Consider the following 14,426-nt stretch of genomic DNA (forward strand, 5'->3'; position numbering starts at 1 on the left):
GGTCTGGCAGGAGAGAAAGGAGAGAGTGCTGGATCTGGTCGGGAGCCCACCGACACCCTGGTGGGAGTGTTCCCATGGTGAAAAGGGGCAGAGCCAGGCTCTGCTTGCAGAGGGGTGGGGGTAGGGGTCAGGGAATGGAGGCGCCAAGCCTCCACATACCAAGTGTCCCTTATATTTGCCTGGTGTGTACCCGAGGGAGTTGAGGGAGCAGTGCAGGGCTGTAGCTAAGCAAGCGCTGTGACCCGAGGCTGTGCACCACCTGGGCTCCTCTCCACCCCTGGCCAACTTGGCTGGGGAATGGCCCTGGGCAGAATGAGGGAGGGGAAGAAGCCCAGGAGCGTGAGCCAGGGCTGAGTGAGTTCTTTCTCAACCATGATGCCTTTGCCTTTTCCAGGGACCTGAGCAACAACAAGATCAGCTCGTTAAGCAATTCCTCCTTCACCAACATGAGCCAGCTGACCACGCTGTGAGTCCCAGCGGGGCTGGGGTGGGTGCCCCGGGGCCAGGGCTGTGAGTCATTCCCAAGGCCCAGCCTGTGCTGCGCGTTGCCCCCCAATCCCTCACCTACAGATGCCTTGCCCTCTGGAGAGGATGCGCGGCCCGAGAGCCTAAAAGACTTTCAAAAAACATCTTTCATTGTGAAATACAACATATGGTATATACAGAAAATGATAATGCAAAAAATAAATAGTGCAAAAAAAAGTACAGTTTCACAAATAATCATAAAGCTGGCACACATGTAGATACCAAGTCAAAAATTAGGGACACTCGGCTGGGCGCGGTGGCTCACGCCTATAATCCCAGCACTTTGGGAGGCTGAGGCAGGTGAATCACTTGAGGTCAGGAATTTGAGACCAGCCTGGCCAACACGGTGAAACCCCGTCTCTACCAAAAATACAAAAAGTAGTCGGGCGTGGTGGCGGGCGCCTGTAGTCCTAGCTACTCGGGAGGCTGAGGCAGGAGAATCGCATGAACCTAGAAGGTGGAGGTTGCAGTGAGCCGAGATCATGCCATTGCACTCCAGCCTGGGCGACAGAAAAAGACTGTGTCTCAGAAAAAAAAAAAAAAAAATAGAACAGGCTAGCATCTTGTCTCTTCCTGATCCTTATTGCTCTCCTCCCCTACCCTGAGGCAGCTGCTGTCCTGACTTGATGAGGATCACTTCTTTTATTTTCTTTACAGCATTACCATCGACATATGCATTTCTAAATAATATAGTCTAATTTTGTCCATTCTTAACCTTGTCCAAGTGGAATCATATGGGCAATAGTCTTTTGTATCTGGCTTCTCTTGCTTAGCATTGTCCGTGGGATCCACTCATGCCACCGTGGCAGCTGTGGTCTGTTCGCTCTCATTGCTAGCTACTGTTCCTTTGGAGGAGCAGGCCACATTTTCCTCATCCATTCTAGTCATGGTGAATTTGGGGGTTGCTTCCAGTTTGGATTGTTGTGAGCGGTGACCCTCTGAACATTTTTTGTGGCCATATTCTAAGATATTTAAATGCTGGCTTTAATTATATTCCAAGCAATTGATCAGAACATATTACCAAGTGTCCCTTATATTTGCCTGGTGTGTAAGAGTATCTCATTCACCTTCCCCACACCTCATTTTACAGATAGAACGGTAGAGCCAGTGCCCAAAAAAGGAAGGGGCCCTGACCCAGCCATTCTCCAGGAGCAGGATGTGGGCTCAAGTCAAAATACAAAATACAAAACATTAGCCTGGTGTGGTGGCGCACATCTGTGGTCCCAGCTACTTGGGAGGCTGAGGTGGGAGGATGGTTTGAGCCTGGGAGGCAGAGGTTGCAACGAGCCAAGATCACGCCACTGCACTCCATCCTGGGTGACAGAGCTAGACCTTGTAAAAAAAAAAAAAAAAAAAAAGAAAGAAAAAAGAAAAGAAAAGGAAGGAAGGAAGGAAAGAAGGAAGGAAGGAAGGAAGGAAGGAAGGAAGGAAGGAAGGAAGGAAGGAAGGAAGGAAGGAAGGAAGGAAGGAAAGAAAAGAGTGCTATTCTTGCTAATCCCCTGCTCCTGCCTCTCCTAACTCTGAGACCCAGGCAACCACTGCTCTGCTTTCTGTCACTATAGGTTAGTTTGCATTTTCTAGGGTTTTACATACAAATGGAAAAAGTCGTTTTTGCTTGGCTTCTGCACCCAGCATGATTATTTTGAGGTTCCGCGTGGTGTGGTGCTGCGTGTGCCGGTGGCTCTGTTTCATGGCTGAGCAGTGTCCCCTGCGCAGGCGTGGAGGTGCCACAGTTTGCTTGTCCGTCCATCTGCTGGGGACACGCAGGTTGTTTCCAGCACGGCGCTGTTGCCAGTGTCATTCCCTTATTCATCTGCCTGTCTGCCCTGGATAGATTCAATTACTTGGAAGCATTTTGGGACAGTGGCTTAGCCTGTGGGCTCTGGGAACTGAAAGCTGTAATGAAAATCCCTTCTTAATAACTTTTTTTTTTTTTTTGAGATAGAGTCTCTCTCTGTCGCCTAGGCTGGAGTGCAGTGGCACGATCTTGGCTCACCGCAACCTCTGCCTCCCGGGTTCAAGTGATTCCCCTGCCTCAGCCTCCCGAGTAGCTGGGATTATAGGCGTGTACCGCCATGCCTGGCTAATATTTGTATTTTTAGTAGAGACGGGGTTTTGCCATGTTGGCCAGGCTGTTCTCAAACTCCTGACCTCAGGTGATCTGCCCACCTCAGCCTCCCAAAGTGCTGGGATTACAGGTGTGAGCCACCGCATCCAGCCCCTTCTTAATGACTTAATAATGTGACCCCGGAGAAGTTCTTTCACCTCTCAAGGCCTCAGTCTCCTCATCTATAAGATGGGCGTAGTAACAGCACCTTCCTCTCTGTCACAGCTTTTCAACAGTAAATTATTGTAGATGACTTTGCCTGTCCACCCTGGAAGTGGTCAGCTGAGACAGTGAGCTCCCCGCAGGCAGGTCCTGGTTGGGTGTCACCTTCATAGGGAACTTGCCTAGGCACCTTGCTGGGGCAGCCCCTTAGGGAATGTTCTCAATCATAACAACAGCAACTCTCCTTTGTTGAGGATTGACTGGAGCCAGGCATGGTGCTAAGGGCTTCACCTGGATTTCACCCCCAGGACAGCCCTATGGAGTTGGCATTATTTTTGTCCCTATTTTACAGTCGAGGGAACTGATTGAGGCAGAAGGGGATTAGGGGGCATGCCCACGAGCACCAGCTTCTCAGGGCACAGCCCAGCCCATGCGCTTGCTGGCTGCTCTGCCTCCCCTCACAGAGCCTGAGGAGGCTGCTGGGTGAGAGGGGCCTCCATGTCCTGGGCGGCAGCTGTGCCCACAGGGGCCAGGCACTAACACGGTGCCCTTCCTCCGCCTCCTTCCTCCACAGGATCCTCAGCTACAATGCCCTGCAGTGCATCCCGCCTCTGGCCTTCCAGGGACTCCGCTCCCTGCGCCTGCTGTAAGTCTCCTCACTTGCCATCCCGCCAGGAAATCCACCCCACCGAGGGTCCCGCCACCCACCTGGTGGCCAGAAATGTTCCCATGTCTAGAGCCCACACTGTGCCATGGTGGAGTCCAGAGCACTGTCACTTAAGCCCCTGTGGATACTCTCATTCCCAAGAAGCTGGGGCGTGCATAGGAAATGATCTGAGAAATGAGGGTTACTGTCACCCCCAAGATGAGTTTGTGGTGTTGGTGGGGGGACATCCAAAATAAGGTGGCCCTTCATTTACATGTGAGACTTCTGTTCAGATTTAAAAATGTTTGTTTGCAAGGGATTTGTGAACCTCTTCTATGAGTTCTCACTGGGAGGTTTTGCCCTGGGATCAAAGCCCTCGATTCGTCCATTATGATGGCCTCAGTCAGCCCACCGGGGGCAAGGTGACGTTCTCCCAGCCCTAACCTGTGGCTGGCCTTCTTAACTTCCTTACTAAGAAGAAGCGCCTGCCGCTTAGGCTCCTCTGCTAAAAGCGGGAGGGCTCTGGGTGCACAGGTCCTGTTTGTAATATAAACGCGGTGTTTCAGTCCTCTGAAGGGCTGGGGGACAGGGCGGTCCACCTCAAGGGTTTCTTCCCTGTGGCCAGTGGGGCAGGGTCTCTGAGCTGGGGGGCATCTCCCTTGGGCCACTGATTGAGAGGCCTAGAGGGAAGGCACGGCCTTTCCCCTCTCTGCAGAGGGCTGGGCCTCTCCCTCCAGCAGGTCTCCCATCTCTGTCCATAGATAAAGCACCAGCAGCCTCTTTTCTTCTCAGGTCTCTCCACGGCAATGACATTTCCACCCTCCAAGAGGGCATCTTTGCAGACGTGACCTCCCTGTCTCACCTGTGAGTACTCCAGCCCCTTTCTCTGGGTCTCTCTGGATTTCAACAGGACTTGGTTTCTGAGAAGACTCCACCTCCTGAGATTGTCAGAATTTGTTGCTTTTACACTGAAATTAAGCTTGTGAACTTCCCATGTGCACCTTCTGGGACTCTTATATGTCCAGTGGGTCATCAGCCACAGCAATAGAGTAGAAGAACAGTTCCTCACAAGCAGCAGTGAAGGTTGTAATGACCATTGATCGATTGCTGTGCACTTTGCCTGCCTCAGCTAATGTGCGCCTCACAGTTGTCCTACAACATAGGTACTGTGGTTCTTATCTTTCACACCAGGAAATGGATGGAGAAAAAGTGGGATGCTGGCTGGCAGCTGCACAGCTGCAGAGTGGTGGGGTTTCTGACTCCTAGGCCAGTGCTCTTAAGCGCTCCGCTGGTACTGTGCCTCCGACTTCACACAGTAGGGGATGAGCTCTGGAAATTTACTGCCCCCAATACGTGCTGTAATTCGATATAGAACTACTTCCAAAACCATTTAGCTAGCAGTGCTATGAGAATTCTTTAAAAGCGGTGGGCTTGATTCCTCAAAAATCTCAGTATAGGATTACCATATAACCCAGCAATCTACTCTAAGAGGTATATCCAAAAGAATGGAAAGCAGGGAGTGAAACAGATGCGTGTACACCAATGTTTGCTGCAGCATTATTCATAATAATGAAGTGGGAACAGTCTATGTCCACAGATGGCAAACAAAATGTACTACATACATACAATGGGATATTGGCCATAAAAATGATGAAGTTCTGATGTGTGCTACCACACGGATGAATCTTGAAGGCATTATGTTGGGTGAAATAAGTCAGACACAAGAGGATGAATATTGTATGATTCCATATATATGAATCAAATTCATAGAGACAAAAAGTGGAATGGTGGATGCCAGGAGCTGGAGGAAGGGGCCATGGGGAGTTGGTGGTCAGTAAGCACAGAGTTCTTTTGGGGTGATGAAATCGTTTTGGAAACAGGTAGTGGTGATGTTGTACAACACTGTGAATACAATCAATGTTACTGGATTGTACACTTAAAATGGTGAAAGTGGCAAATTTCATGTGATATATATATTTTGCCATATACAAAATAGACAAAATCAAGAAGCACTGGGCTGTGACAGGGCCATCCTAATTCTGGAGGTTGGGCAGGGCACTGAGCAGGCACACATTCTCTCCTGGCATCTCTTGGCACTACTGGCCGAGGCAGGATAGGAGAACTGTGGTCGCGTGGACTATGCCTGGGACCTCAGGTGCAACTGTCTCCTTTTGCTCTCAGCCCCATCCTTAAGCCCGAAAAGGCCCTGGTGGGCAGGCATACCCAGGTTGGAGAGCTTCTGGGGCCCCCAGCCACTCTTCTTGAAGTTCATTCACTCATCAGTCTCACTAGATTTTCTCTAAGGTTCACTTTTTCTACATTTTAAACTCTAAAACCAGAGTGTATATTTAGTATGGTCATGTTCCCCACCCTTCAGAAAGCATGTTAAATCAGCGGTGCATCAAACAGCATCGGGAGATAAAATAGTAATAGGTGTTGCTCTTTGAGGGTCTGCCTGAGTCAAGTACTGCACTCTGCTTCATCTACAAGGTCTTGATTACCCCATGACTGAAATGGGAAGTGAGTTTTGTGTTACGCGCCAGCTCCACATGATTGGCAAGAACTGTCTTGAGGACCACACTGAAGATTCCAGGGCTGGACCTGGACTCAGTGGGAGGGGTGCAGTGATTGATTTGTAATGTCTGCCATGGAAGTGGGAGGGGTAAGGGGCTGTGTCCCAGGTGGTAGGATTTGATTTATTATTTCCATTTTACAGTCCTAGGTTCTAAAAAGTTAGGCAGCTTCCCTAGGATTTGAATTTAGGTGTGCCTGATTCCAAAGCTCTTTATTTATTCTTTATTGCCTTAATAAATACATCCTGGGCAACCAGAGTGACTCTGGTGCTGAAGAATTTCCTAACACAAGGTTTCCGCCCACTGTGACCATTTGGGATCTTATAAAGAGAATTCAAAGGAAACAGTGACTAACTCTGAGCAAGTCCAAGGGGCTTCACAGAGGAGGTACAATTTATGCTGTCATTGGAAAGGAACTAGAGTTGGCCAATTGGAGAAAGTGAGGAAGGGCATCCTAGGAAGAGGGAGCAGCACGTGCAAAGGCGTGAACACGAAAAAATGGGATGTTCAGGCATGCTGTGTTGTCCAGCATAGGATAAAGGGTGTTTGGTTGGGGAAGGAATGTGGGGTGGGAGGAGATGAATCTGGAAAGGGACATTGGAATTCTGTTGTGAAGGACCATTTGTACCTGCTAAGGAGTTTGCACTTCATTGTATACAGAAGGGGAATTGTGGGGAATTGAGTTTCAGCAAACTCCTGGAAAGCCCATGGTGACATACAGACGGTGAGTGGGATGGGAGGAGGCAGGAGTGAGCCCTGCTGGAGGTGGTGCCTCTGGACATAGGTCAGGTTGGGACAGTGTTGTTTATTGTTCCTACTGACTTGAATTCACCGGGGCTTGTTTCCATCTGTGTTGGGTAATTTTTGGTTGCACGCTCATTTTTGCTGACATATCTTTAGGAATTCTGGAGAGCTAAGTTGGAGATGCTCCTCTCCAGAGAGCATTTGTGCTTGTCTCTGCTGGGCACCAGGGGCTGATGCTACCCTGGGACCACATAGCTTTTGTTGCATACCCCTGGGCATAGCTGAGTGTCCACTTTTACTGCCCACCTTAGCCTTTTCAGCATCTAGTCTACATTTTATACCTTTGCATTCACCCTTAATATTTCTCTTCTACTCAGGGTTTAACTGTGCAGATGCGCGGTTGGCTACCTTTTCTCCTTCCTCATGAGAACCAAATTAACATCCAAGTACATCTTGTCTCCCGCTCAAAATACACAGGTTTTGTTTTTCAAATGAGGAGTGAGCAAACAACATATGTTTTGAGCAAACCAAAAAAACCAAAGCTGAAAAAACAAATTTTGAGCCTATACCCATCTATAAATTAAGACTTTCTTAAGGAGAACAGTAATATCAGGCCAGAAGCCAGATCTAGTTTATAAGAAATAAACCAGTAAGTAAAGATCAGGTTAGCAGTACTTGTAGAAAATGGCATCAGTTTTACTGATTAAATGTGTTTATTAATTGCACCTAAGCTTAATTTCTCTACGAAATAGCATCTGTGTGAAAGAAACCTTCAGTGGTTATCAAGAAAGCTTGTGGATAAACTCTGCCCTTTACACCCAGGGTTTAAGATGGAAACAGGCAGCAGCCTGGAAGATGTGTGTATACTCATGTTCATGTGCGTGCAGATATGCACGTGTAGTATTGATGTGATATAAGTCATGTGCACACATACATCGGTTGTCGCCTCTGCACTCAAGACCTGCAACTCTTCCAGACAGAATTCTTGAGCAATTATAAGGAGTTGAAGAGTGGTAAAAAGATGACATAGACCCACTGCATTCACTCCGGGCTTCATGAAAGCTGTATACAATTTGAAGGGAGGCCTCGCACATTGCTCTATGACAAGTGATAATTGAGGGATAGCCAAGAGTTACCATCTAGTGTTCCTGGTTCCCGAAGGTGCTGATGTTACTGAGAAGCCCTGTTCCTGATCTGACTCTGGCCAGGGCCTCTCTGTCCACTCGCAGTGTGGAGGAGGGGCGTGTAGAAGAGGGGAAGTCATCATATTTAAAACCCTTGAACTCTAGACTAATCAGGACTTGGGGCTTTAGGTTCTTGTTCTGCCATCAACTTGCAATGGGTTTTCAAACAATTTATTCTTCTCTTGAGGCCTCTTTTCTCACCTGCACAAAGATGATTTCTAAGGTCTCACATGGTTCAAACAAGCTGTAATGATTGTGAGCACTCTTCACTGTGCTGCACTTCAATGTCCTGCACAATCCTCTGCTGCTATTTACTTTGCAGTTAACTCATCTTCCGTCTATCCATCCAGTCAGCCATCAGGAAATATCTACTATGCACCATGTCCCAGGCTAGGGTTCCCCAATGTCTGTGTTCATTGCTATCATCTGGCATTTTGTTGCCTCTAATTTGCTGTAGGCTGGAAAGCTAGATGTCCAAATTCATTAAGAATTTGGCATGAAAGGAAATACGGAAGGAGTAAGTAAATTATGGCATGCCCATATGACAGAATAGCAAGTAATTAATAATGACAATAATGACAACACATTTATTTATTTATTTATTTATTTATTTATTTAGAGACGGAGTCTCGTTCTTGTTGCCGAGGCTGGAGTGCAGTGGCGTGATCTTGGCTCACTGCAACTTCCGCCTCCCAGGTTCAACCAATTCTCCTGCCTCAGCCTCCTGAGTAGCTGGGATTACAGGCGCCTGCCACTATGCCTGGCTAAGTTTTGTATTTTTAGTAGAGATGGGGTTTCACCATGTTGGCCAGGCTGGTCTCAAACTCGTGACCTCAGGTGATCCACCCGCCTCAGCCTCCCAAAGTGCTGGGATTACAGGCATGAGCCACCATGCCTGGCCAACACTATAATTTATTATTTGACGAAAACCCAGAATAAAGTAGACTGTACACTCTGATGTACAAACATACACACAGGAAATGAAAGGGAATACAGTAAAATCAAATCAGTTGCATTTATGGGATGACAGATGGTTCTTTTCTTTTTGAATTTCCTTTGCACTGAGATGTTGTGCTTTTCTCATGCTTTTAGACAGGCATTCATTCACCAAACATTGACTGGTGCCTGCTAGTGCCTGACCCAGCTGGGGATTTAGTGGTTTCTGCCCTCAAATGACAGTAATGCACACAGATTGATCGCCTAGGAGTGGGATGGATGGTTCTGCGACTTGTGAGACAGCCAGGGGAGGCTATTTCAGTCCAGGTTACACAAATAGGAGCCGGGTAGGGCCTTGGCATGAACAGATCAAATAGCTACTGTTTCAACTATTTCCATATTATGCCAGAGATCAACAACACAGGGTTATTTATACTTTGGCTGGGGTATAAACCTGAATCCACAGTCCTTTTGGACTGACGTGGCCTGGCTGCGGTGTCTGCCTCCCCAATCCCTGCCCACCAAATACATCTCAGTCGGCCCTTGGCTGTCCACTCCCCACTGAGTTCACAGGAGTTTTCGTCGGGAGAAATTGTCGCCAGATGAATACAAACTACAAGTCCTACCAAAGAGAGGGCAAGGCAGTCCTCAGCCACGAAAACCCAGCCTTTGGATAAATGAAAGCTTGTAATGTTGAATTCAGGTGTGGCTCAGAGTCTATTCAGTATAGAAACAAAGAAAAGCAAGTGTGGGCCAATCTAGAATTCATATTTTTGAATGGCTTTAGATGTGACTTTGCACCCATATATTTGTTGTTGTTGTTGTTGTTTGTTTGTTTTTTGAGATGGAGTCTCACTCTTTTTGCCCAGGCTGGAGTGCAGTGGCTTGATCTTGGCTCACTACTCCGCCTCCCAGGTTCAAGTGATTCTCCTGCCTCAGCCTCCCAAGTAGAGTAGCTGGTATTACAGGTGCCTGCCGGCGCACCCAGCTAATTTTTGTATTTTTAGTAGAGATGGGGTTTCGCCCTGTTGGCCAGGCTGGTCTTGAACGCCTGACCTCAGGTGATCCGCCTGCCTTAGCCTCCCAAAGTGCTGGGATTACAGGCGTGAACCATCACTCCTGGCCTGCACCCATATTTTTTTTAAGATGGAGAGAGAGGAAGGAGCACTTACATCTCAGGTGTCACTTTGCTGCCGTTTATGGAGGGACCTTAAGCCACATCACAGGCCCTCTCATTCACATGGCCTCAGATTTCATCTTTTTGGCATTTTTCTCTAAATGAGCTACAGAACGGAAATAAGGTATTCCCAATCATCTTTCAACTTGTGGCTCATTGCTAGGCCACACTCCTTATCGTGTGCTATAAAAAAACCTTTTTTTTTTTTTTGAGACGGAGTCTCGCTCTGTCATCCAGGCTGGAGTGCAGTGGCACAGTCTTGGCTCACTGCAAGCCCCACCTCCCCGGTTCACGCCATTCTCCTGCCTCGGCCTCCTCAGTAGCTGGGACTACAGGTGCCTGCCACCACGCCCAGCTAGTTTTTTGTATTTTTAGTGGAGATGCGGTTTCACCATGTTAGCCAGGATGGTCCCGATCTCCTGACCTCATGATCTGCCCACCTCGGCCTCCCAAAGTGCTGGGATTACAGACGTGAGCCACCGTGCCCGGCCAAAAAATACTTCTAAATAAATTGTGTATTTAGCTTTTGAATCACATACTTACGTGACATCACACTTTTTATTAGTATAAAAATACTAATCTGGTAAGTGCAAACATTTTAAATATACCACCATTTTTGAATTCCTGTTATCTTAAAAAGTCTTTGTTTTTCTAAACACACTGGAACTTCAGAAAAAAATCACCCATCCCATTAGCCAGGATGGATGATGTCAGCAAATAAGGAAAGAAAAAATGAAACACATGCCGAGTTCGAACCTGCTCTCTTTTCTGAGCTGTGTTGTTCCCTCGGCACCTCTTTTAGGTCATGCGTGCTTGTCTGTCTTCTCCCTCTAGGTTGCAGGCTCTTTATTGAAACATGAAGTGACCCCCAGAGATATTAAGGGAGCCACTCAAGGTCGCCCAGGCATGGGGCAGCTGCGTGGGGGCCGGAGTCCCTGTCTTGTTCAGCCTGCTTTATAAGATTGTGAATCATCAGCTGAGCTGTTTTGGGGAATTCCTGCTCAGAGCCACCTGCTGCTTTAATCAGGCTGCACAGGTGTCAAGGGGAACCGCTTCCTCTGTCCTGCCCAGAAACAGGTGGAAAATGGCAGGGCATCCATTGGTTCCTTAGTCAATGTGCCCATTCTCATTCACATTATTTAGCCTTATATTTTCAACATGATGTTGATATCAATGAACTTTAGGCATAAGGCGTTGATTTTCCTATTTGCTGAGTCAGAGAACTCTAGCCCACCTTTTCTTCCCTCTTTCCCTCCCTCCCTCCCTTCCTTCCTCTCTTTCTCTCTCTTTCTTTTCTTTTTCTTTTTCGACTGAGTTTCAGTCTTGTCGCCCAGGCTGGAGTGCTGTATCACGATCTCAACTCACTGCAGGCTCCGCCTCTTGGGTTCAAGTGATTCAGCCTGATACTGCCTCAGCCTCCCGAGTAGCTGGGACTACAGGCATGCGTCACCATGCCCAGCTAATTTTTGTACTTTTAGTAGAGACGGGGTTTCACCATTTTGGCCGGGCTGGTCTCGAACTCCTGACCTGAGGTGATCCACCTGCCTTGGCTTCCCAAAGTGCTGCAATTATAGTCATGAGCTACTGCGCCCAGCCAGAACTCTGGCTCTTTCTTACCCTCAAATCCATGTTTTGTCCGTCTCTAAGTCTCTCATGTGGTTTAGTGGAGAGATTCTGAGCTTGCCCACCAGACTGGTAAGAAACAAAGGGGTTGGCAGTATGTCGGTGCAGGCATGAGAGCAGGCCCACTCTTGTACTGATGGCCAGTGTAAGTGGATACAACCTTTGTGGGTGGGGGTGGGCGATTAGCATATTACATGTGCTTCCTCTGCCCCCCAAATCCTACTCCTAGTCATCTGTTCTAGAGAAATACACCACACAAAGAGGAGCCAGGCATAGTGGCTTACACCTGTAATCTCAGCACTTTGGGAGGCTGAGGTGGACAGATCACTTGAGGCCAGGAGTTTGAGACCAGCCTGGCCAACATGGCGACACCCCCGTCTCTACTAAAAATACAAAAAAAAAAAAAAAAAAAAAAATTAGGTGTGCATGGTAGTGCACGCCTGTAATCCCAGCTACCCAGTAGAATAAGGTACAAGAATCACTCGAGCCTGGGAAGTAGAGGTTGTGGTGAGCTGAGATCATACCACTGCACTACAGTCTGGGCCACAGAGTGAGACCCTGTCTCAAAAAACAAAAAACAAACAAACAAAGAAACCCAAAGAGGCACGTATTATGCGTGTTCACTGCCATTGGAAAGAACCAGAATGTCCAGCAACAGGGACCCTGTCCATTGTGCCATGGGGTATCCGCTCTGGGATATTGCAGAACAGTTGGACACAATGAGATAGATGCTTACATGCTGACCGGGAAGATTCCCGAGACGTGCTGTTTAGTGACAAGGAGCAAGCTGCTCAGTAGTGATGTGATTTGTAAGGAGGAACCATGTGTGTACGTGTGGAAAGGCCTGGAAGGCTACACATCTGAGCATGGTGACCCTGTGACCGTGTGCCCCTTTGTGGAGGGCAGTGACAGTGGGGTGTAGACTTTTATTTTTTGTAATGTGAATGTATCACAATTTATATAACCACTCCCCATTGATGAACATGGGATTTCCAGTCTTTCCATTACAAATAAGACCATTGCACAGATGTCTTTATGTGTGCCTACAGGTAAACGCCCAGAAACAATGGCTGGATCAGAAGGCAAGTGCATGAGTCATATGATAAGTGTCACACAATTCCCCTCCACGGGCGCTCTACCATTTTGCACCCCCATCAGTAACACAGGAATGTGCCTTCAAAAAAATTGAGGTGAAATTTACATAATATCGAATTAGCCGTTTTTTAAAAAGTATGCAACTCAGTGGCATTTAATCATTCACAGTGTTGTGCAGGGCGGACACTTTGTCTGCAATGTTTGAAAGTGGCTGACAATGAGAATGCACTCCTGTGTTCTGTTTAATTAAAAATGAAAAGAAAAATAAAAGAGCATGGGCTTCGGAGGCAGACAGTGGCGCATCTGGATCCAGGGGCTGCCCTTCGCTAGTTGTGTGACCCCAGGGAAATTACTTATTCCATAGGAGGCTCGGTGCCCACGTCTTTGAGATGGAGAGGAGAAAACTTGTGCAGTGGAGCTGATGAGATGATTCAGTGCACAAACACAGGAAAAGCAGCTGTCTCATTGCAGCGGTCGATGTGGGTTGCTTTCTCCCCGTGCACATTAGAGGCAGTGCATTTGTAGGCTCTGGCCCCAACAGCTCCCTGTTTCTCTGTGTGATCTTAGGCAAATTCCTCAGCCTTTTTGAGCCTTGGCTTCTGCACATGTAAAATGGGGATAGTAGTGTGTGGGGATGACTAAGTGAGACAATGCATATGCAGTGCTTGAAACAGCACTGGCAGCCGGGCGCAGTGGCTCATGCCTGTAATCCCAGCACTTTGGGAGGCTGAGGTGAGTGGATAACCTGAGTTCAGGAGTTTGAGACCAGCCTGATCAATATGGCAAAACCCTGTCTCTACTAAAAATACAAAAATTAACTGGGCATGGCGGCGTGTGCCTGTAATCCCAGCTACTTGGGAGGCTGAGACAGGAGAACTGCTTGAACCTGGGAGGCGGAGGTTGCAGTGAGGTGAGATCGCGCCATTGCACTCCAGCCTGGGCGACAGAGCAACACTCCATCTCAAAAAAAAAAAAAAAAAAAAAAAAAAAAGAGAAGCAGCACTCGCTACACAGTAAATGCTCACAAAATGGAGGCTAAGATTTTGCCAGTCCCTGGTGCAGTGCCTGGGACTCTAGGTTTCCAATGGGCGAGGGACCCCATGAAGCTGTAATGCCTGCTTCTCTCTGCTTTCTGCTCAGGGCCATTGGTGCCAACCCCCTATACTGTGACTGCCACCTCCGCTGGCTGTCCAGCTGGGTGAAGACTGGCTACAAGGAACCGGGCATTGCCCGGTGTGCTGGGCCCCTGGACATGGAGGGCAAGCTGCTCCTCACCACGCCTGCCAAGAAGTTTGAATGCCAAGGTGAGCCTAGGAGCATGGCCCCTGCTGCTGGGGGCCCGTGGAACTGGCCCAGCACTGCAGGGCCTTCCTAACATGTCTGTGTCCCTGTGGCGACCGCTGGGCAGGGAGTCAGGGGACAGGAACAAGCCACCTGCGGCTTGATGACTGCCTTCCAGTCCTGACATATCATAGACAAAAAGAGCCAGGCAGAAAAATCTCAGGCCATCAGGGCTGTAATCCCTCCCTGTGGTTACATAAGGAAAATGAAAATAGCAGCGGTGCTTCTGGGAGCTCCAAGCCTCGTAGCAGAGCATACGCTCAGACCTCCCTTTGGTAGGAATTGTGTTCAGCAGTTAACTTAGACCTCTCTC

The 14,426-nt window shown here is 48.2% G+C and overlaps 1 protein-coding gene across 2 annotated transcripts in view; it reads left to right on the forward strand.

Annotated features, from left to right (window-relative positions):
• SLIT1 (slit guidance ligand 1) overlaps nucleotides 1-14,426 on the forward strand; it is a 189,513-nt gene that overhangs the window by 152,739 nt on the left and 22,348 nt on the right. For both annotated transcript variants that reach the window (XM_010389575.2, XM_010389576.2), the window contains exons 23-26: nucleotides 395-466; nucleotides 3,369-3,440; nucleotides 4,233-4,304; nucleotides 13,913-14,076. In XM_010389575.2, the coding sequence (XP_010387877.1) occupies nucleotides 395-466; nucleotides 3,369-3,440; nucleotides 4,233-4,304; nucleotides 13,913-14,076 (380 nt within the window). The remainder of the gene's footprint in view (nucleotides 1-394; nucleotides 467-3,368; nucleotides 3,441-4,232; nucleotides 4,305-13,912; nucleotides 14,077-14,426) is intronic.

This window comes from Rhinopithecus roxellana, chromosome 11, assembly GCF_007565055.1.
Source record: "Rhinopithecus roxellana isolate Shanxi Qingling chromosome 11, ASM756505v1, whole genome shotgun sequence".
NCBI classification, from domain to species: Eukaryota; Metazoa; Chordata; class Mammalia; order Primates; family Cercopithecidae; genus Rhinopithecus; species Rhinopithecus roxellana.